At 33.7% G+C, this 23,410-nt stretch overlaps 1 protein-coding gene across 1 annotated transcript; it reads right to left on the bottom strand.

Annotated features, from left to right (window-relative positions):
* Positions 1–10,613: 10,613 nt before the first annotated feature.
* On the bottom strand, positions 10,614–12,963 carry LOC134260272 (E3 ubiquitin-protein ligase TRIM71-like). The gene has a single exon (XM_062742843.1). It carries the CDS (start codon positions 12,933–12,935, stop codon positions 11,262–11,264), a length of 1,674 nt encoding a protein of 557 aa, XP_062598827.1. The 5' UTR covers positions 12,936–12,963; the 3' UTR covers positions 10,614–11,261.
* Positions 12,964–23,410: the final 10,447 nt, after the last annotated feature.

Below are 23,410 nucleotides of genomic sequence, written 5' to 3'. Positions count from 1 at the left end.
ATAGGTTATTATTTTTTTAGACTAATTACAAAATAGATTAGGGGAGCGTTTTATTTAAAACATTAATAAATGTAGGATGCTATGTTCTATTTATAACACTATCAATTTACATTTCAAACGTCTTTATCCGAGATAAAATTACAAACTGTAAAATACTATTTTTTTATATAAATCTACCGGTCGGTCCCTGGTTAAAAAAAAACACATGTGGGGCGGGACAAATATAGACAAAATCAGGGCTATTAGCTCTTGAATTTATGAAATCAAGAGCATCTAAATATGAATAATAACTGTCTGATTTTTTTTATTCATGACGATGGCAATGAATGCTAATATAAGTAATAAACAATGATTAGGCCTTCTTTGGTGAACATAGTATTTTGAATAGCAATAGCTCTGCTGGCATATTTACCATGGTGTGCTAGCATGCATCATGGGATATGCCGGCAGAGCAATTGCTTTTCATTTAAATACCTGCATTTTGATGTAGGAAGTCGTGTTCTTTAACAAAATATCAGTGTAGACTTCTGCTCCTGCGTCAGCTGACTTATTACTGAAAAAAAATAAATGGAATATAAAGTATGTTACCTTACATATAATTTAACAATTAAGAATGATTAAGAATTTTGATGCTCTCTGTCTGGGCTTCTTTCCCGAAGTGTTTCTCTGACATTTGGTCTGACAACGTCAAATGTTCTCTCAGACCAGTCAAAGCTTTGTCAGACCAGATACATGTACCTTTTTTTGATGTTGAGAAAGTCATATGAATAACAGCACCGAGATTTCGTTTATTATTTTCAACAGCCTTAAATCTTACAAGTTTCCTTCAATTAGAATAGAGAGTCTTTAATAAGCGACATAATTGTATGACAATTTTTTTTACTTTGCTATAAGAATTTAAATTGACCAGGGCTCTCCATCATTTGAAATGTTACTGTGTTGCAGAGGTAACGCGAAGAACTCAAATTTCGCGGTATTTTCACGATCAAATTCGCAGCTAAGTCACTATTAATGAAAGTTACACAAGAATACATGCACACAATTATTTAAAAATCGCTAATTAGTTACACAAATGGTATGGTCGTACATAATGTTAAAAGTAAAAACACGTTGTGAAAAGCAGAGGAAATTCTGACCGATACAGTCGTACTATTTAACATTTTTGAAAGTAAATTTGCCGTGATTATTTATTAGTTTTCTTGATCGAGTTATCACATTACAAAAAAAAGAAACTTCAGAACAGTAAAATATTTCAAGAGTTCCTAGAATATGTTCAAAATTTTAAGCAGTTTATTTACATCAACTTAATGACTTCGATACGATGTTATATCTGACTATGTGTTAAAATAATTCTAGAGCCGTGGCTCCATAGAAAGACATATTTAAATATTTTTAAAAAATAAAACAATGTATTTTATTGCAACTACCAATTAACCCTTACATGGAAGTGTGAAAACAAATTATTTGTCTTTGTTCCGTCATGCGTAAAGTCCGGTGAGGGTCTAGAAGATAATTGATTACGCAAGGTGAAGCCCTATTGTTTAAGTGCTCTAACTTTAATAATTGAAAGATGATATAATTGTTTAATTAAAGTCTCAGTTAGAGAGAATTTGTGTGTTTAGATTTTCTAATTATCACAGATCTTACTGTGTCGGCAAAATTTTTACTGTGTTGCATGCATAAAATTTGAATCGTTAATGTGTCGGAGAAAATTTAACTGTGTCGGGAGCAACACAGTAAAACGGCTCATGGACAACTCTGATTGACCATCGTCAACACGCCTCGTATGCAGCCATTCTCTCTGTATCAGTGACCTTCAGCTGCATACAAATCCCGACCTTATTTCAAATTTCATCACGCTCAAAATGGTCATCTGGACCAACATTTTTCTTAAACGTACCAACCCTGTAAAATCGTTACCAGCTTTGCCGACAGGACCGATGGTTCAAGACAACGCATGCAACTAATACCTGACCGTCTAGAGCTGTATACTGATATACTGTAAATATAGTACTTTAAATAGCGAGCTTCATATTTTAGCGGCTTTGGCGCAGACGAGGATGTGCTAATTCATTTATACCACTAAGAAATCATTTATAAATTGACTACATGGCACGAACATGTGTAGCTATAAATAATGATTACTCCCAAAACTCCATATCCATTGATTGCGCTAATTTTGAATTCGCCAAATTATGTACACATGCAGTATTCATTTATATTCCCTCTGAAATATTACCTGAAATTACAACAAATTTGTTCATCTAGTGCATACGAAAAGAAGATTGTAGCTTAAAATACAAGTGAAAATTTGACATTCCCAAGTAAATAAATGAGCTCACTGACATGGTGATGGATTTTAATTCACTCATCTCTGTATGATGGGTAAATAATCAACCTAAAAATAAAAAGTTTTTAAAAAATTATAAAAATCAATCTACAAATTAAAGTTAAAAAGGATAATTATCAACCTAAAAAAAAGATTAACAAGATGTGTTTGTCAAACACTATGCGCCCGGCGGCAACAAAGTTACAAAAAACTATTTTAGCATATAGGTCACAGTCAAGGTCACAATTTCAATTATATTAATGTTATATGAAAGAACTTTAGTAGTTGAGTATGAATACCAAATATGAAGTCTTAATCTCCTATGTTTCAAAATTTATGGCAAAAGTTCGAAAATAGCATTAAGGTCACAGTCAAGGTCACAAGGTTAATGACTTTGGTGTCTTTTATATGCGCTGTATTTTTGAAATATGCATACCGAATATGAAGTCTCTATTTCCTATGCTTCAAAAGTTATGGCAAAAGTTTGAAAAAGCTATTTTTAGCATATAGGTCACAGTCAAGTTCACAAGATCATTGACCTTAGTGTCTTTTGAAAGAACTTTATTAGTGGAGTATGCATACCAAATCTGAAGTCTCTATATCTCAAGGTTCAGACGTTATGGCGAAGGTTAAAGTTTTCAGAGGACAGACAAACAGATAAACAGACAAACAGACAAACAGACAGGACAAAAACAATATACGCCTCGGATCTATCGATCTGGGCCATAAAAAGGATCATAATAATCGACCTACAAATATATGTTTTAAAAAATTATAATAATCATCTTACAAACAAAGATCAAAACGATTATAATAATCAGCTCACAAATAAAGGTCAAAAAGATTATAATAATCAACTCAAAAATAAAGGTCAAAAAGATTATAATAATCAACTCACAAATAAAGGTCAAAGAGATTATAATAATCAACTTACAAATAAAGGTCAAAAAGATTATAATAATCAACTTACAAATAAAGGTCAAAAAGATTATAATAATCAACTCACAAATAAAGGTCAAAAAGATTATAATAATCAACTCACAAATGAAGGTTAAAAGATTATAAAAATCAACTCACAAATAAAGGTTAAACGATTATAATAATCAACTCACAAATAAAGGTCAAAAAGATTATAATAATCAACTCACAAATAAAGGTTAAAAAGATTATAATAATCAACTCACAAATAAAGGTTAAAAAGATTATAATAATCAACTTACAAAGAAAGGTTAAAAATATCATAATAATCAACTCACAAATAACTTGTTCGTTTTCCTGGCCACCAAAGGACGGGCTGGTATTGTAGTTTTTAGTTCGTTTGGGATGTTGCACCACACTCGCGGTCGACAAGAGTTTATTAAAATGTATTAGTCCTAGTTGGTTCTACCCAGGGAGTGTCAGGTCTGTTAGCCTCGTCGATCGTCTGACGGCTCTGGTCCGTGTCTCGCCTCTATTCGAGTCCTCTATCCGAAAATCCAGAGGGATTGTGCACTAATTCTCTAATCCTCGTCTGGGGGGGGGGTGACTTAGAGAATTGTCAAAGGCTAATTCCCTTTACATCTGAGTATCGTTTAAATTTGCTAAGTCATCAATATCTTACCATTTCTTGGCGACTTAAAGACGGGAGGGGGGGGGGGGCTAAGGCTTCTGGACCTCCTCTGACAAAACAACCTTGACTGTGTTCTGCATATGTCCAAGAGACCTCTCCCTTCGCAATCATTGAATTAAATGTTAATGCAAAGTTTTTTGCTATATGTCTTTAATATCACTGTCGGTTAAACTCGGTTATATAATTAAGGAATAACTGTCTTATTTTTCGATTTCATGATGTGATCAATCGATTGGATTGCGTGATAATTTGCATAAACGCGAAAGGCGTTTATGCATAAAATTATCACGCAAGCCAATCGATTCATCATCGCCAAGAAATTGAAAAATAAGGTAGTTATTCCTTATGTTTACATGCTTTGATTCTGCCAATCCACGTGCTCTAAGCCCTGCTTCTGACTAGCTGTTTGTCCCGCCCTGCACGTGTTTTTTTATTATTTATTTTTTTTATTTGGAACTGCGCCAATACATTGATGGGGAAACAAAGTACATTTACAATTTGTAATTTTATTTGGGACAAAGACATTGTAAATGTAAATATTCTTAATTAAAGGGAAGATTTATTCATCAAATAAAAATTATGTACTAGGTAAATAAAAGAAACTTGTTATTCTCTAACACAATATGATCATACTACAAGTAACTCAAATTCATGTTTATTTTTTAAACACATTTCTTCATTAAAGATGAGTATTAGGAAAAGTTATTGCCATGAGTAATAAGTATAATAACAGATAAAATAACTAAAACAAACTGTGAAATATTGTCTAAAACCAATCAGATTAAGTGCGTTGTATAGCATATTATAGTGCAGTTTTAAAATAGCAATATAAAAATAATGAGTAAAAAAGACAACAGAAGGTAAAATCTACCCTGTCTATCAAATGGTATAATAAAGAAAGGAAGTAGCTACAATTTCTATAAAATTTTAGTGTCCGATGAGGAATTATATTTCCAAAAAGTAAGACAAGAGTTTTCAAGGCAATTGAACACTCCATTATTTCAATTTGTTCATTAACATGTTCATAAACGTAAATTTGATATTCGTATATTTGAAGATGACTGTACCTCGATCGATATTGAGAAATTCAATGTCTTATAACCTCATGAAAAGATGTACACATTTGACTTTTATATATTTTTTTTACCCCCCCCCCAAAAAAAAACAGTCAAGAAAATCCTGTTTGCATGACTTTTTGCTCTCATTTTTCACACAAATGCATCAATTTAAAGGTAAAATAGCAAGCATATCTTGTATAGTTTTTTTAAATATGCAACAAAGAAATTTACGGTGTCTTTGAATAAAAATGTCCATGCTAAATTGACATAAAAAGGATACTCACCTTCAATTAGCTCTTTCAACCTGTTTTCCCGTAGGTATTATTTATTTTTTTTTATTTTCTTCTTTATAATAACTTCATGGCAGAGATATACAATTATGACTCGCCTATACTGTTTCTCTGACTGTTAGGAATGATTCATATTTCACATGAAAGGGACGCCATACATTTTCAGTAAATATACATAACATAGCGTTAGTCGTTTAATTTTTTTTAAAGTTTCACATTTTGTAAATAGTGCACAAATTAGAAAATTTAGTATATGGAATACTTTATTAGGAAAGTGTCTTAATGCTGGCTTAGCTTGCAAAACCCTGTAAAGTCATTTAATATAATTTAGAATTTAAAGGTTTTAAATCAGCAACAAATAACCTTTAAAATATCTTTCTTTACAACCGTAGTATTTTTACATAATAACAAAAAACAATGGAGAGTTTTGACAATAAAGATCTTATATTAGAGCTGGAAACTTTGTTTACATTAAGGGATAAAATGAATCTAGGTTTAATTTTATTTTATAATCTAACAATAATTTTGATGTAGAATTTGATTTTCGAAATCTTTTTTTAATTTTTTTTTTACTTTATTTAGTCTTAAAAATATTCATGCACTCGACATTGTTGCGTAAAGGGCGCTACTCAGTACGTCCCCAATATATAGACACCGTCATCTTACTCCTACAGTTAACTACTCAGTTCGTCTCTAATATCCGCAATAAAGGTTAAATGATTATAATAATCAACTCACAAATAAAGGTTAAACGATTATAATAATCAACTCACAAATAAAGGTTAAACGATTCTAATAATCAACTCACAAATAAAGGTTAAACGATTATAATAATCAACTCACAAATAAAGGTTAAACGATTCTAATAATCAACTCACAAATAAAGGTTAAACGATTCTAATAATCAACTCACAAATAAAGGTTAAACGATTCTAATAATCAACTCACAAATAAAGGTTAAACGATTCTAATAATCAACTCACAAATAAAGGTTAAACGATTCTAATAATCAACTCACAAATAAAGGTCAAAAAGATTATAAAAATCAACTCACAAATAAAGGTTAAACGATTATAATAATCCAACTCACAAATAAAGGTCAAAAAGATTATGATAATCAACTCACAAAAAAGGTTAAAAAGATTATAATAATCAATTCACAAATAAAGGTTAAAAAGATTATAATAATCAACTTACAAATAAAGGTTAAAAATTTCAAAATATTCAACTCACAAATAAAGGTTAAAAAGAGTATAATAATCAACCTATAAAATATAGGTTAAAAACATAATAATCAACCTATAAATAAAAGCAAAAAAAGATTATAATAATCAACCTATCAATAAAGACTAAAAATTGATTATAATAATCAACCAATTTTAAATTAAAATATGTCATAATAATTAATCTGCAAATAAATTTAAGGTTTTAAACAATTATTATAATAAACACAAATAAACGTTAAAAAAATAATAGGCCATTAGTTGAAAACATATTTTTCTGACAAGTCGACATAAGTTACTGACAAGTTGACATAAGTTACTGACAAGTTGACATAAGTTACTGACAAGTCAACATAAGACGATTAGTATCTGTCAGGACAAATTGATATCTTATCTGATAAGTCAACATAATTTTCAGCCGTTAAACGATTGCCACCACAACAAAAAGTACTGGCAATTTTCCTAGAGCAGAGGAGTACCTGTACCATCATAAAGATGCGACACTGCAGACGGTGAGCGTCATCGCATATTTTTTAGACACTTGTTTTACGTTTTACCAAATTGTAATAATAATTTAATTTCATTTATTTATATGTTATTCGGAATTTTAATTTGGATCTTCTAGTCCTGGTATTATTTTAAATGTATAGGCTTATTTAGAATTTCAGATCCGTTTCTTTGCTACATCTAGCATCAGGATGTCCATCCGTCTGGTACGCTTTGGCATACCCATCTTTTGTCCGGAACTCAACTTATACCACTGATTGATTTTTATTGAAATACACAGATTCTATGTTACATAGTGTCATTGTGCTATTTTACTTTTGAATGGACATAATTTTCGGATTTCCCATAACAAAACATGGACACTGCCATTCTTTCTATAATATTGAAGGGTATCCATCTAGCATTTGCAAAAAAAAGGTTCTTTCACAACTACTTTATTATGCATAATGGCATTGAGCACATTTTATTATTTTTTTGTTCTAACACTCTTTTCATGTCTCTCAAAAATATGGAGTTTGCTATTATGATGACATGGGAGGGTAAATCAAACTGTATAGCTTAATAGAGAGATTAATTGTGCTGGACCCCTTTTGAAAACAAGTAGATAACAGCAAGTGACGTAAAAACATGATCATATCAATTTCTTGGTTGAGATTATTTTATCTCGTAATCTGAAGTCATCACTAATCATCTGACAAGTTGACATATATCTAACAAGTCAACAGAAATAAACAAATGGTGACAGAAAAATGCCACCATACAAGAGGGCTTGATCAATACTACTGTTTGAGTTCCTGCAGATCTGTAGTTCTCCGGAAAAAATATTTTGACACACTGGATCGAGAGCTACAGTGTCACGAATTGTAAAAAAACTGTAAATTTACTGCGCACAAAAAGTGGATTAAAAATTCTTACCTCAATCTTGAAAGAAATAGTTTTATAGAAAAAAATCTTTCTCCTTTAACATTATGAAGTACTCTCTTAGTTGACATCTAAACAAAGTGCCTTGGACCGAATTATTTTGCACACCAAAATGGCAGTATTAACAGACGACGTTTTGATGATCTCAGTTTCGGAGCCAGCCCCAGGACTATTAACAACAATTACACATGTATAAGGGTTTTCCTGTACTATTGTTCAAGGCCCTTCCCATTTAGGATTTATTTTTGTAACTTGTTTAACCTAAACAATGGTCTACGGGGTTTCCTTTAGTATCTTTCAAGACCCTTCCCATTTATAGGTTTTAATTAGATTCTCTCGCAAGAGTTTGTGAGTTTACTTCCAACCAAAATGAATGGTATAGGGGTTTTCCTCTACTATTGTTCAAGGCCCTTCCCATTTAGGATTTATTTTTGTAACGTGCTTAACCTACACAAATGATCAACAGGGTTTCCTTTACTATCCTTCAAGGCCATTTCCATTTGTAGGTTTTTTTTCTCTTAATTTCGTCTCATAAATTTAACTTTAAGAACACTTCATCTCTTATTTTGCAAGTCCATTTTATTTCCTTATAAGCATCAACAATCTTATTATCAGGTAATTTATGAAACATTGCCCATGTAAAAATATCAACAACATAAGAACATTCTAAATACCGTCATCTGAAAATTTTCTTGCAAAACAAAGGTAGGCATTTTGAAAAAAAATGCTATCCTACCTGTACTGTCATTTTTTTTCAAAGTCTTACTCATAGGACTCAACATTAAATTGTCCAATCATTGAATAATTTGTCTTGAAATCGGTACTTGGAATCGAAAGCAGGGGCTTTGGCACACAACTAAAGTCATTATTTAAAAAAAAATATGAAATTGTTCGTTTTCCTGGCCACCAAAGGATGGGCCGGTATTGTAGTTTTTAGTTCGTTTGGGATGTTGCACCACACTTGCGGTTGACAAGAGTTTATTAAAATGTATAAGTCCTAGTTGGTTCTAACCAGGATCGAGTGTCAGGTCCGTTGGATTCGTCGATCGTCTGACGGCTCTGGTCCGTGTCTCGCCTGAATTCGAGTCCTCTGTCCGAAAATCCAGCGGGATTGTGCACTAATCCTCGTCGGGGGGGGGGGGTGACTTAGAGAATTGTCAAAGGCTAATTCCCTTTACATCTGAGTATCGTTTAAATTTGCTAAGTCATCAATATCTTACCATTTCTTTGCGACTTAAAGACGGGAGGGGGGGGGGGCTAAGGCTTCTGGACCTCCTCTGACAAAACAACCTTGACTGTGTTCTGCATATGTCCAAGAGACCTCTCCCTTCGCAATCATTGAATTAAATGTTAATGCAAAGTTTTTTGCTATATGTATTTAATATCACTGTCGGTTAAACTCGTTTATATAATTAAGAAATAACTGTCTTATTTTTCGATTTCATGATGTGATCAATCGATTGGATTGCGTGATAATTTGCACAAACGTAAAAGGCGTTTATGCATAAAATTATCACGCAAGCCAATCGATTCATCATCGCCATGAAATTGAAAAATAAGGTAGTTATTCCTTATATTTACATGCTTTGATTCTGCCAATCCACGTGCTCTAAGCCCTGCTTCTGACTAGCTGTTTGTCCCGCCCTGCACGTGTTTTTTTATTATTTTTTTTTTGAAAATGCGGCAATACATTGATGGGGAAACAAAGTACATTTACAATTTGTAATTTTATTTGGGACAAAGACATTGTTAATGTAAATATTCTTAATTAAAGGGAAGATTTATTCATCAAATAAAAATTATGTACTAGGTAAATTAAAAGCAACCTGTTATTTTCTAACACAATATGATCATACTACAAGTAACTCAAATTCATGTTTATTTTTTTTAACACATTTCTTAATTATAGATGAGTATTAGGAAAAGTTATTGCCATGAGTAATAAGTATCACAGATAAAATAACTAAAACAAACTGTGAAATATTGTCTAGAACCAATCAGATTAAGTGCGTTGTATAGCATATTATAATGCGGTTTTAAGATAGCAATATAAAAATAATGAGTAAAAAAAGACAACAGAAGGTAAAATCTACCCTGTCTATCAAATGGTATAATAAAGAAAGGAAGTAGCTACAATTTCTATAAAATTTTAGTGTCCGATGAGGAATTATATTCCCAAAAAGTAAGACAAGAGTTTCCAAGGCAATTGGACACTCCATTATTTCAGTGTGTTCATTAACATGTTCATAAACGTAAATTTGATATTCGTATATTTGAATATGACTGTACCTCGATCGATATTGAGAAATTCAATGTCTTATAACCTCATGAAAAGATGTACACATTTGACTTTTATATATTTTTTTACCCACCCACCCCCTCCAAAAAAAAAAACAGTCAAGAAAATCCTGTTTGCATGACTTTTCGCTCTCATATTTTACTAGGTATTCATGTGATGCATTCATTAACAGCAAATTTATTTTACAAGAAAACATCTTACTTGGACGTTAACTTACTTGGAAGTGTTATAAATAGAAAACAGAACCCTACATCACCACTCGGGTATAGTCTTATAAATTGACTTTGTGATCCTGCATCACCACTCAGGTGTAGTGTTATAAATAGAACATGACGCCCTAAATCACAACTAAGATAAAGTATAATAAATCAGAAAACAACATTCTATTTCATTTTATTCTTACAACTGTATACCGTATACATGCATCACTTTTTATGTGCAGGTCTACTATAATGGTATACATTTTAAATTCATCACATCACCACTCAGATATAGAGTAAAAAAAAGAACACGACACCTTACATCACCACTCATGTATAGTACTAGTATTATAAATAGAACATAGCACACTACAACAACTCGAAGGCAATGTAAAATTTATCAATAAATTGATGAAACACTCTTCCCTATTATGTTTTGTTATTAGTTTGGCAGAAGAATATCCTTTGAGAATCTCACCAACAACATGAACAGTTACAACAGTGACAGGGAATTTTATGAATTAATTCTTGTTTAATCATATAAAACATATTTTTGTTAGAATACATATATATAAGAGAATTAGTTATTTGAAATATGGAAAGAGTATTTTTCATCATTAGAAAAACATCATATTATCATGTATTTGATTCCTGTTAAATGTTCTTTGAGACATTAATGACACCGTTAAAATTTTAGCTCCTGTATAACAAGATTTTTTTGTAGTATAATGCATTTTAAAAGGATTTAATTTCTTCAAGTTTTTTTCTTCATTCCGCCAAAGAAATATTTTTTTAAATTACGAACAGTGTGTGTGTACAAATTGTTTACATATATTTTATTTTCTTCACTTGACCAATGGGACACTCGGCCACAAAAAGGTTGTCTCTGCTGTCTACACATAAACCACATGGAAAACGTAGACAACAGTTATCAATGTAACGGAGAAACTGTCCATCTTGATCTAGGATGTAGATACAGTCATTGTCAATATCTGATGTCAAGATCAGACTCTGACTGTCTGTTGTGATGCCATATGGATAGAATGATCCCTTCGTAGTAGAGGCATGACCCGTGTATCTAAATCGGAGTTCTCCTGCCTGATTAACCACAACTACTGTCTTGGCTTCACGGTCAGCCACACAGATATCTAGGTTCCTGTTCTCACTGATGTATTTAATTTTGCTAAAGTAGCCAGATGAATACAGAGGTTTACCTTCACTATCAAACTGAATGGTTTGTTTCTCTGTGGAGCCAGAGTAACGGACAACTTTTGATTGTTTTCTATTATCAATGACCATAGTAACCAGGAGGTCACCAGAGGAGGTACTACAGACATTACAGGGTATCCACCCCTGTAGTCGGATCACTTCCTGTATCTGTTTACTCTTCACTATGTGTACAGTTCTTGTTTCAGAGTCAGTATAAACTAGATCTCCAATCCTTGTCACTGCTATGTCACTAAGTTCATTCCCAGACTTGGTTTGGATTGATTTCAGTAGTCTACCTTTCAGGTCGTAAAGTTTTATGATGTCGGCTTTACCAGATGTCCAGATTTCTTCATCACTAAGACAGGAAACACTGTATAGTTTGTCATACCCAGTGTCTATGGTGGTGATGAGCTCTGGTTCATCAAGCAGTGATTTTACTGGAGGAGAAGATACAGCTTCTGGTGTCTTCATTTTGTAGCCGTGTTCTTCTGTTGTAATGGATAATGCTGCCAGAGAACCAAACATTTGATGGAGCTGTTCTGTGTTGATTTGATGAGGTAGGAATTTTGGTAATGAAACACTGATTTTAGGAGGTAAATTTCTGAATTCAGCATTCCTGGATTTGTATGCAGAAGTTAGGGAGACGTCTTTGGAGTCCAGTATTTTCTTTAAATCAACTATACACTGTTTTACATCAGAAGATATCTGTTTCATTTCATTTTCCTGTTTATTCAGAACTGCCAGGTGTTTAGTTTTCATCTCATGAATTTCAGATGTTTGTCTGTTTACAATAATTTTAATTTCTCTATGCCAGTCTTCTCCTTGTTTGGTGACAGCTGTTGTCAAGTTCTCATAATGTTTTTCCAAGTTGACTTTTTCAAACTTTAAATTTGTTGTAATTTCTTCATATGTAGGATGGATTTTTTTCTTAAGTTCATGTAAGTCATTCTGTAAATCATTTGTTTTTGAAGTTTGTTTCTGCAGTGCATCAAATAAATCGTGTCCTTTATGTTTCCCAGAAGAGATGCAGGTAGAACAGACAGGAATTGCACATTTATCACAGTAAAGTTCACAATGTTTCTGCATATGGTTTAGACATTTTGGGTATTTAGAAACAGAGGTTCTGTGTTTGTATGGTACAACTTTGTGTGTTTTAGATGAATCAGAGAGATGTTTTCCAACACAAACTATACAAAGATTTACATGACAAAGTTCACAATGATTCTGTAAGGCAGCTGTTTGACACAGGTCACAGAGGAGGACGTCTTGGGCACTGTAACGGGGGTCCATTACTTATGTTTTGGTCAAATGATCAGAAGACCCTGTAATTGAAAGTAAAAGAAATTTCAGATTACATGATGAAGTAAAGTCAAAGGAATTTAAAGTAATTTTAATCCAAATTAAGAGAAGTTTTTTGTTTTGTGTGTGAACTTCCGCGGAGAAATTCCAAGACATTTATGCAGCTTGGAATTAATCGCAGAGAAATATTGTTTACAGGAAAATGTGATCGGTACAACTGTTAAAATTTTTATTAGGAAGAAGATGACGTTTGCATTCATGTAATTTATATCGTATGTATGGTATAAAGTGAGTCTTTCATGTGTTAACATTTATATAAGTACACTTGAAATTATCAATGAGAGCAGGTAAAGTAATGTCTTGTAACATGCTAAATTGACTAAATATAATGCCTCACCTCGAAATCCAAAATGGCCTCCCTGATAATCCTGTACATCATAATTTACTTCCTTTGTCTTTGTTCTAAATGTTTACCCGTTACCAGGTCGTGTGATTTAAATACCTGATATACATGTTTCTTTGTCTGCTAGTGTAGAGAAGTTTAAATAGATTGAAATTGTGCATTGGGAATGACAATAATTAGACGATTATCTTAATCTGCAAATGAAGCTATATATAGGGGTTATATTATACTCGTTTGACGGTCTGTCTAACCCTTTGTATGCAATTATGCATTTATTGTTCAGAGATTGTCTTTTAACCTTTTAATTAGCTCAGTATAAGTGATTTTATTTTATAGTACTTGTACTTGTGAACCTAGTAGTTTCAGATTGGTTTGTCAAAGTTAAAAAGTTTAGAAAGTTGTGACCTATCAATTATAACTAATAACTTAAACTTTGACCAGATAAGAAGAAGTGAAATTCTGCTCTTGTAAAAACATTTTAACCAATAAAAAGTAGATTGTGACAAAAAAGTGACTTGACCCTGTACCACCAAAAGTTCATTTTGGACAAGGTCACAGGGTATATAAATATTTTTTTATGTCTCTTTTGTACATGTTGTACTCGTCAGAAATTTGAAATAAAAAGAAAATCAATAAATTCAATGGTTGAATTCCATTAAAAAAAATGTGTGCTATTAATCCTTTAACAAAGGTCAAGGTCACAGGTTTTAGAAATTAGAATTAATCTTGTAAAATCAATAAATTCAATGTTTACTTGCTAAAATCAGGATACTGGACTTGATGCAAAGGATACTTGAGACTGAAGGGTATGTAAAAATCCTGGACCATAGCCATTTAATAAGTACTGGGTCAAAGTTACAGGGTAGGTGTGAAAAAAGTTATTCATTTGTGAGGGGTAAACTATGATCATATGATATGACATGACCTACATCAAATGACATTGACAGGACAAGGTCGATGTAACAGTACTGGAGGGTGATAATATAATGTATTTTTTTTTAATTTTAGGATAATTTGATAAATATTTAAGCTAGGATTTTCAACTATCTATATCTTTAGCTGTTTGATTTATCTTAAACATTTGTAAGTATAAACTACATAGTTTTGATTATATCGCATCAGTCCACGACTGTAAGAAAAGCTCGCGTACATTTACATATATTGCTCTTTTAAAAAAATATTTCTTCTATTAACCAAAAATATTATATGGTGAGCACATAAGTCTGTAACGTGTGCCGAATACACAAATCTATTTTTAGCTCCCGATGACACACTTACAACAACACACCAGGCAAAACGAATTAAAACTTTAACAAATTTTAATGGTAAAAACAAATAATCATACTAAATTAACACATACAATTACAGTTACACACACACAAAAAGGTAAACAATAATAGCGGACAGAATTTACTCAGCTGTTAATCGAAAGGGAAGTCCTCCAGCTCCACGGACACCGATCGCTATCTACACGACAATACTTCCACGGTTAGCCAAAAGCCCAAGCCGAATTATGAAGTATGAAAAGTCCATTATTCCCGTGCCAAATGCCTAAAGTCTCTTGAATCCTGTGTCGCAGACGATCGCGTGCTGGTGTTCCTCGGCTGTATTCGCGACATCCGAGAACTTCCGAAAGGGAACGTGACGTCACACAATAAAAATAATAGCTATAGTGACGCATCTATAAATAATTTTAGAGTATCGTAACACCTCCCCCCTTAAAGAAAAGTTTGAGTATAATGAAAACTTTTACAATTACAATGAAACAATATCATAATTTCACAAAATTTACATACATTTCAAAAAACAACATTTTAATTAACCTATACTCTTGACAAAGCATCTGCAATTAAATTTTCTTTTCCCTTAATATGTTTTATGACAATGTTTTTCTCTTGTAATTCCAAACTCCATCTCATAAGCCTTTGATTCTTGTTTTTCATTTTGTGAACGAATGTGAGTGGATTGTGGTCAGTGAAAACAACAACTGGATGTACAGATGAATTCACATACACATCAAAATGTTGCAATGCTAATAACATGGACAAGCACTCTTTTTCTACAGTTGAATAATTTTTTTGACATTTGGAAAACTTTTTGGAAAAATAAGCAACAGGATGACAAACATACTTTTCATCTTCTTGTAACAAAACTGCCCCACAACCCACATCACTAGCATCAATTTGCAAACAAAATTCTTTGTCAAAATCTGGTGATGAAAGAACTGGAGAGACCATGAGAATCGTTTTGATTTGCTGGAAAGCCTGTTGGATTGATTCATCCCAAATAAATTTGCTATTCTTTTTCAAGAGACAGGTCAATGGGTTAGCAATGGTCGAAAAGTTAGGGCAAAATTTTCGATAGTACCCCGCCATTCCCAAGAATCTCATCAGTTCTTTCTTACACTGAGGTGCTGGAAAATTTACAATTGCCTCAACCTTTGCAAACACTGGTCTAACATGGCCGTTACCAACTATATGGCCTAAATATTCAACAACAGCATGGCAAAATTCTGTTTTTGTTAGGCTTACAGTCAAATTTGCCTCTGAAAGTTTAACAAATAATGTCCTGATGTGTGATAAATGCTCCTGAAAAGTGTTACTATACACTATAACATCATCAATGCATGCCTCACTTGCATCTACATCACTAAGTAAATGATTGATCATCCTTTGAAAGGTTGCAGGTACATTTTTTAACCCAAAAGGCATCGCCTTATATTGGTAGAAACCTTTTGGGGTAACGAAGGCTGAAATCTCTTTCGCTTGCTCGGTCAATGGGACCTGCAATTACATATTTGGCATGACCAATTTTATCGATGCAGTCTTCAATTCTGGGAATCGGGTAAGTGTCAGTTTTGGTAATTGTGTTGACATTGCGGAAATCAGTACAGAATCTGAACGACCCATCTGGCTTGGGAACAAGGAGACAAGGGGAGCTCCAAGGGCTGTTACTGTACTTAATGATGTCATGTTCCAACATATATGCCAGTTCTGCATGACAGTATTCTTGTTTTACAGGGTTCATTCTGTAAGGATGCTGTTTTATGGGAGATGCATCCCCAACATCTATATCATGATATACAAGATTGGTCTTTTTAGGAACATCCGGGAATAAATGTGAAAATTCTTGTATAAGAGACATAAGCTCTTCTTTTTCGTTCTCCTGCAAGTGGTTAAGTTTAGACTCTAAGTCTGACAAAACATCAGAGTTTTTCAACTTAGTAGTAGACTGATCATACTCATGTGCAAGTTGGTCTTGTTCTGGGGTAGACTTAAGGTCAGTGCTTGAAGCAGCAACTGATTCTACCTTAGGGTGATCTATGTCAGTCCGGTTATGATACTGTTTGATCATGTTGAGGTGACAGAGCTGTTTGCTCTTGCGTCGACCTGGTGTCTTAATAATGTAATTCAAGTCATTGACCTTTCGTTCAACTTCAAAGGGGCCAAAGTATTTAGCACGTAAAGGCTGACCCGGGATTGGTAGCAAGACAAGGACTTTGTCTCCTGACTGAAATGTTCTAGTTTTTGTACGTTTGTCATACCAGGTTTTCATTTTGTCTTGACTTACCTTTAGATTCTCTCTGGCTAGTGTCCAAGTCTGACTGAGCCTCTCTTTGAACTTAGCTACATAATCTAATAGATTTGTCTCGCTCTCTTCAACCAAACATTTCTCTTTCAACAATTTCAATGGTCCTCTGACAGTGTGACCATATACAAGTTCAAAGGGACTAAAACCTAGTGATTCTTGTTTTGCATCCCTAACAGCAAATAAAAGAAAGGGTATTCCCTGGTCCCACTCTTTCTCATTCGACAAACAATAGGTTCGAATCATAGTTTTCAAGGTTTGATGAAACCTCTCAAGAGCCCCCTGGGACTCTGGATGGTATGCACTGGATGTATGATGCTTAACCCCTAACTCCTGCATTACCTGTTTAAAGACCTTGGATGTGAAATTGGAACCTTGATCAGACTGTACTGACTGGGGCAAACCAGAATTGGTGAAAAACTTGGTCAAAGCATTGACAATGGTTCTAGACTTTATGTTTCGCAGTGGAATTGCTTCAGGGAAGCGTGTCGACGCACACATTATTGTCAACAAGTACTGATTTCCAGCTTTGGTTTTAGGTAAGGGACCCACACAATCTATAATGACCTTGGTAAATGGTTCATCAAAAGCAGGGATAGGCTTTAAAGCAGCAGGAGGGATTTTTTGATTAGGTTTTCCCACTACTTGGCAGACATGACATGACCTAAAATAGTCAACTATATCCCTTCTTATCTTAGGCCAGAAGAAGTGAGTCAATGCTTTATGATAGGTCTTTGTGACCCCCAAATGACCCGACATTGGTGTGTCATGAGCCAGACCTATAACTGTTCTCCGATATGCCCTAGGTACTACAATTTGATGGTGGATTTGCCACTCATCCTCTACTGAAGCATCAGGGCGACGCCATTTTCTCATGAGTACACCCTGATTCTTATAATAACAAACAGGGACCTTCTCTGCCTCCTCTGGAGACAAAGCCTGTTCCATTAGACCTTGTAATTCAACATCTGACTCTTGTTCAGATATCAACTTATCTCTAGTAAGAGGTGTGTTGTCTAACATTTCCTGTAAACCAAATACATCACCTTTAGACTGCTGATCCTATGAGGAAATGTGACTTTCTGAATCTAACATAGCTGACAAAAATGTCTCATCAAGATCTATAGACAAGTCCTTCCCTGTATCTAACTTCTGACTTACTGTCTATTCAGCATGTCCTAGTTTCTTAGTTTCTAAGCTACACATGCAAATTCGTGATTGCACGAGTACGATATCCATTTAGGCATTAAAGTAGATCGCGGGTTTGCTGACATCACAATAGGATGTGATGTAAAAAGCTTACCGCGTTCAGATTAGTAAGCAATATTATCTTCAGCAGCACTCTATGCAGTAAAAAGTGAAATATATATTAAAGGTTGTTTGGTGTATTTAAATATTTTTTGTGTGTAATTGAGATTAAATGATGCTTTGATCAAGGTGGTCTACACTATAAATAAGTAGCTTTTAACGCTGATATCTGTTGTGTGTACGTACCTTTCGAAAATACTACTACCTAATTGTTGAGACAAAAAACAGATCCAATACCGTTGTGTCTGGCGCCTGACCTGCAGTTTAATTTTTTTGGTTCACTTTTTGAATTTTGTTTTGTTTGTTTAATTTAGTATACATACTAAGCTACTTTATTTACATTTCTTTTACAAGGATCACTAATTCATTATACAGGCTATCCATTTTCTTCGTGCCGATGTAAGCCTAGATTGGTAATATTTTCATGCGCAACAATATTGTCTGAATCAAGTTAAAGGTATTAGATTTTTAAAACGAGAAAGAAATGGACAGCATATATGGTACGGCAATATGCTTAATTAACTATCATTTGTACATGCGTTTCTCTTACTGATGATTTTTTTTCTTTTGGGGCGGGGGTGGGTGGGTGGGTGGTAAATTAAATAATTATCAAAAGGAGAGACGTTAATAATTTCGGTACAATCACCAAACAAAATATGTACGTCCTATTAATTGCATCAGTTCTATAACCCAGACCCTTTTATTATTGACAATTATTGGCGATTCGGCTTACAACTTATGTGGAAGCATTCTTGGGTAAGGTAGATATTTCAATTGGTGTTTTGTGTGGGAGTGGGGGAAGTCAAGGCAAGAGTTGCAGGCCCATCGGAAGACATTTTAGTTACGGGCACAGGTACCCGTATGTATTTTGAATTGGGGGTACTATCAACAACCAAAAAATTAACAAGCATAAAAAAGGAGGGGATATCAGGCGTTTTAATTGAGGGGACACGAGGGGACACGAGCATATTGTAGTTAGTGGTTTCTATAGTATTAGTATCTGTTTTCTAAAGTATACATTATGCTTTCTATAGTATTCTAGATATCTGCAAAGTAATGATAAGAAATTGCCTTTTCGACATTTTGAAGGACAAACTGAAGTCTGTTAATTCAGGGATCGACAGAAATAAATTATTCGATGAAGTATAAATGTATACAATGTAGGTCATGAAGCAACTTTAATTCAACTGCAATTTTTCCGATTTAAATTAAAATTAGGTACATTTAATTAATAGATAAAAATGATGCAAATATATATATATATATATATATATATATATATATGTTTGAAATGTTCTCAAATCCGGTAAGATGTTTCTTTTCCCTTACATTAATGAACATTTGATATAATTTTTCTGCACCCCTAGCCTTACGTTTCTTGCGAGAAAAAGAAATAGTGCCACGCTGTTGGTAAAATATAGCAATGATTAATTCACGGATTGCAAGCTTTATTTTAAGTGAATTGTTGATTAATTATTATTTTTTAGAATCATGCAGGAAAACAAAAATAACGACGTCACATCAACTTAATATAGCGTCGTGATGAAAATATAATTCTTTTGATGAAAAATTGTAAAACTTTAAAGTTTTTTTGCAGGAAACTGAACGAGAACACATATTAATTTTCTTTTAATGAATCGATTCTAAATTTACTTCACATTCATTGTATCGAGTAATATAAAATTCGTCTGCTTCCTTTTAATGTTATGATTACAGTTTTAAAATACGTATACCGGCAGAAAAGGGACATTTTACTCTATATTTCACAAAAAAACGTCACCTGTTCTTATCAACAATATCGCATTTGAAATACGATTACAATCTAACCACTCAGACGAATCTCACAAAAATTTCGGGGAAAAAAATTTGAAACGAGAGGAGTTGGCTGACAAATTTTTAGCCTATATTTTCAGGCGAGCAGTAAACCCGCGATCTACCTTAAGGCATTAAGTGTAACATAAAAATAAAATTGTCAATCACAAAAAATTCACAAATCCACTCGAAATCTTTGAATCTGATCGACTTGCTAGCAGAACGCTGGACTTTACAGGAGGTGGCTATGGACGCCAATCAACATCAGCTGGAGCACTTGTTTAACTGTCCATTAGCGGATACAACACACTTAATGTAGGTTGTGATTCAGTGTGCCTTCGATTTCTTCTCAATAATGTATGATCGGTTTCCACTGGGTATGATCGAGTTTTGTATTTTGTACTAGTTGTCCCTATTTGTCCAGTTTTTTTCCTTAATGTCTGTTAAACACATTTAATGTCTGTTTAACATGAACTTGGTCCCCTGTTGCAAGCGGAAGGAGTTTTCAAATCGATTATACTGAACTTGATAATTTCCTTCGTGTGTGGGTTCTTCTCACCTGTTCAACGTCCGGTCACTTGGGTTCCAGTAAAGGTCAAATGGACTGACTCGTATTGGTGAAACAGGGTGATTAATAAAATGCAATCCTGCTGTAAAATACGCTCTGCGGTATTAACAGCTTTCCCAGCCTCGCCGTTTTCTCGTGAGTAGTATTGTATTGTATATTGTTTTAACGTCCCTCTTGAGAATTTTTCACTCATATGGAGACGTCACCGATGCCGGTGAATGGCTTCAAATTTAGACCTATACTCGACACTCAGGGCCATTGAGCAGTGAGGGTTCTTTATCGTGCCAGCGCCAACCGTGACACGGGACCTACGTTTTTAAGATCATATCCGAAAGACCCGTGACTTTCACTTCTGATGCCGAGCGCTTGGCGAAGGAACAGTCGCTACCTATTTTTACGTCTTAGGTTTGACGCGGCGCCGGGAACGAGAATCGAACCCGGGCCTCCCGATCACGAAGCGAACGCTCTACCACTAGGCTACCGTGAACGGTCGTGAGTAGTGAGGACTGGTGGTGCATGAATCCATATAAATGCAAACTTTATGAAAGAGTTTGACGTAAACTAGGTGCAATTTTCGGTTTCCAGTTCCTCTGAAATACCCCCAAGAAACTAATATTTTCTTGCATTTTTCAATTACATTAGCGATAACCAAGACTTAAAATATACTATACAATTTCCAGAAAATCAGAAAAATAGTCTGTTCCTACTAGATAATATTTATCTTTAACCTTTCAAAATTCTGCAAAGACAGTTTTTTTTATTACCATAAAAGGTCCAGAGGACTGTAAATCTTCAGTGGTTCACGTGTCTTTTTTTGCTGACGAACAAGAGAGAATTCGCAGGATGTAACCATTTGCTTTATTTTGGCTGATATTTCTGACCACCATACTTCTCGTGCTAGTTCATATCATTAACTCAGACCTACATATCCTGAATGTACTAGAGAATGTCTTTAAAGGTATCTGGTTTAGAGCCTCTTGAATTACGGTTCGGTCCGTACACATAAGAAAGTGTATTACTCTACTTCAATATCGTCCATGATACATGTAGCATCATTCTGCTTACTAGAAACAATGAAAAACTCGATTATAATGAAGTCAGTGAGACCTGTGAAATCATTTAGCTATATCCGTTATTCGTTTTAATCCTTTTAAGTGATTAATTGAACTTATATATTGGGATCCACGAAAACTTCGCTTTCCCCTTGAACTTGCAATATTCGCGTTAGAACTTCCTGGTAAACAAGCATTACCGTATCTTCCAATACATGTATCTCTGACACACAACGCTAAAAATTTATTTCAGGCGCTGACGTTAAAAATATTCCCACTGAAAGCAATATGATGACTGCTCTCTAGAGATAAGGATATATCTGGTGAAACTTCAAGCCTCGAAAACACTCTAGCTTGCCTTACTTCGGTGCAACGCCGTCCAAGTTGTGCAACATTCAATGTTCATGCTTGACTCACTGTTTCAGTTTCTTGATATATATTAACACACAATCAAACATCCCAATTTTCTTTAATGGTTTCACAATAGGTGCACACCAGTCTGTCGGTTCAGTGACTTTCGCAAAGGTTCCTGCATCCTTCATTCGGTTTAATTCTGCCACAACCTTTAAATTCACCAACAATGGAAATGGAATTATATGTACTGTTGTTATACACTAATGGAGTGGATTTTGGATTTAGCGTTATCTTCACAGGCGGGATTTATGAACTAGAAAATAAACAGTTCTGATTTCTGAAATCTTAATGTCTTTAAAAGCACGTGAAGAATTCTTCAAACTGTTTTGCCAGAAAATGGAAAAGTGTATGATTTCAAGTTGTATGCATACATGTAATAAAGGAGCCCATATAGAATGTGGTTAGAAAATTACGATATATTTGCATTTGTTTAGAAAACGAACGTTTGTCAGTATATTGAACTGATACATGTACTTAAGATCGGTCTTCAGCCAATGAGATATTATGATTGTAAAATTCGTCAAAATATAAGAAAAAACAAGAAACAAAACGTTTATCAATGATGAACATTACTAAATATATTTAGCATAATATACAATAATAAGAATTAATTTGACATTGAATAAAAATCTATACAAAGTAAGAATAATACTGTAAAGGTGCATGTATATAGAGTAATAGTGAACACTGCTGCTTTGAAAACAATCAACACTGATTATCTTATGAGAATTATGAACAATACAATTCTCTAACCTGGACAAAAAAGTGACCCGTGGAGATTCTAGAGAAGATAATAGGTGACAAGATAGAGTAGACATCCTCTATTTCACACTAAAACATAAAATTACTGAATAGAGATTTTTTACATATGAAAATGTGCATGGAGGAATTCTAGTAATTTTATGTATACCACATATAAAAAAGGATATTCAATGTTTTAATAAATACGTTAAAAATGTACGTTAAGAAAGTTTGTAATATATGTAGAATCTTTGAATAAGAAGAAGACATGTACGTCTCTAGTTTCAATACCACTACTGGACGCTCCTGAAAGGAGACTGTTACACATCCGGACGGCCAGTACGCCCAAGAAAGAGATCTTGCTCGTTGTTTCGTATTTGTAATTGGCGGCAATTTCTAATAAAAAAATATTTTCAAGAATATTTACGGTTTATAAAATCTGTAGATCCTAGATTTAAAAAGGGAGTTTGAAAAGATAGACAGTAATTTTTTTTTAATTTGATGAGTTGCCAAGATGTAATACTGCTTCACTGTATGGTTTCGGCATATTAAACACGTCGATAGATATTAATGTTATTCG

Source organism: Saccostrea cucullata, unplaced genomic scaffold (assembly GCF_032062105.1).
Source record: "Saccostrea cucullata isolate Sc308-1 unplaced genomic scaffold, CSIRO_AGI_Scuc_v1 ctg1987, whole genome shotgun sequence".
In the NCBI taxonomy this organism is placed as follows: Eukaryota; Metazoa; Mollusca; class Bivalvia; order Ostreida; family Ostreidae; genus Saccostrea; species Saccostrea cuccullata.
This window is presented reverse-complemented; position numbering and strand designations above follow the sequence as displayed.

Bases quoted from the DNA above. Each gene is read 5' to 3' on its own strand.
- LOC134260272 (XM_062742843.1), bottom strand. From the start codon at position 12,935: ATGGACCCCCGTTACAGTGCCCAAGACGTCCTCCTCTGTGACCTGTGT.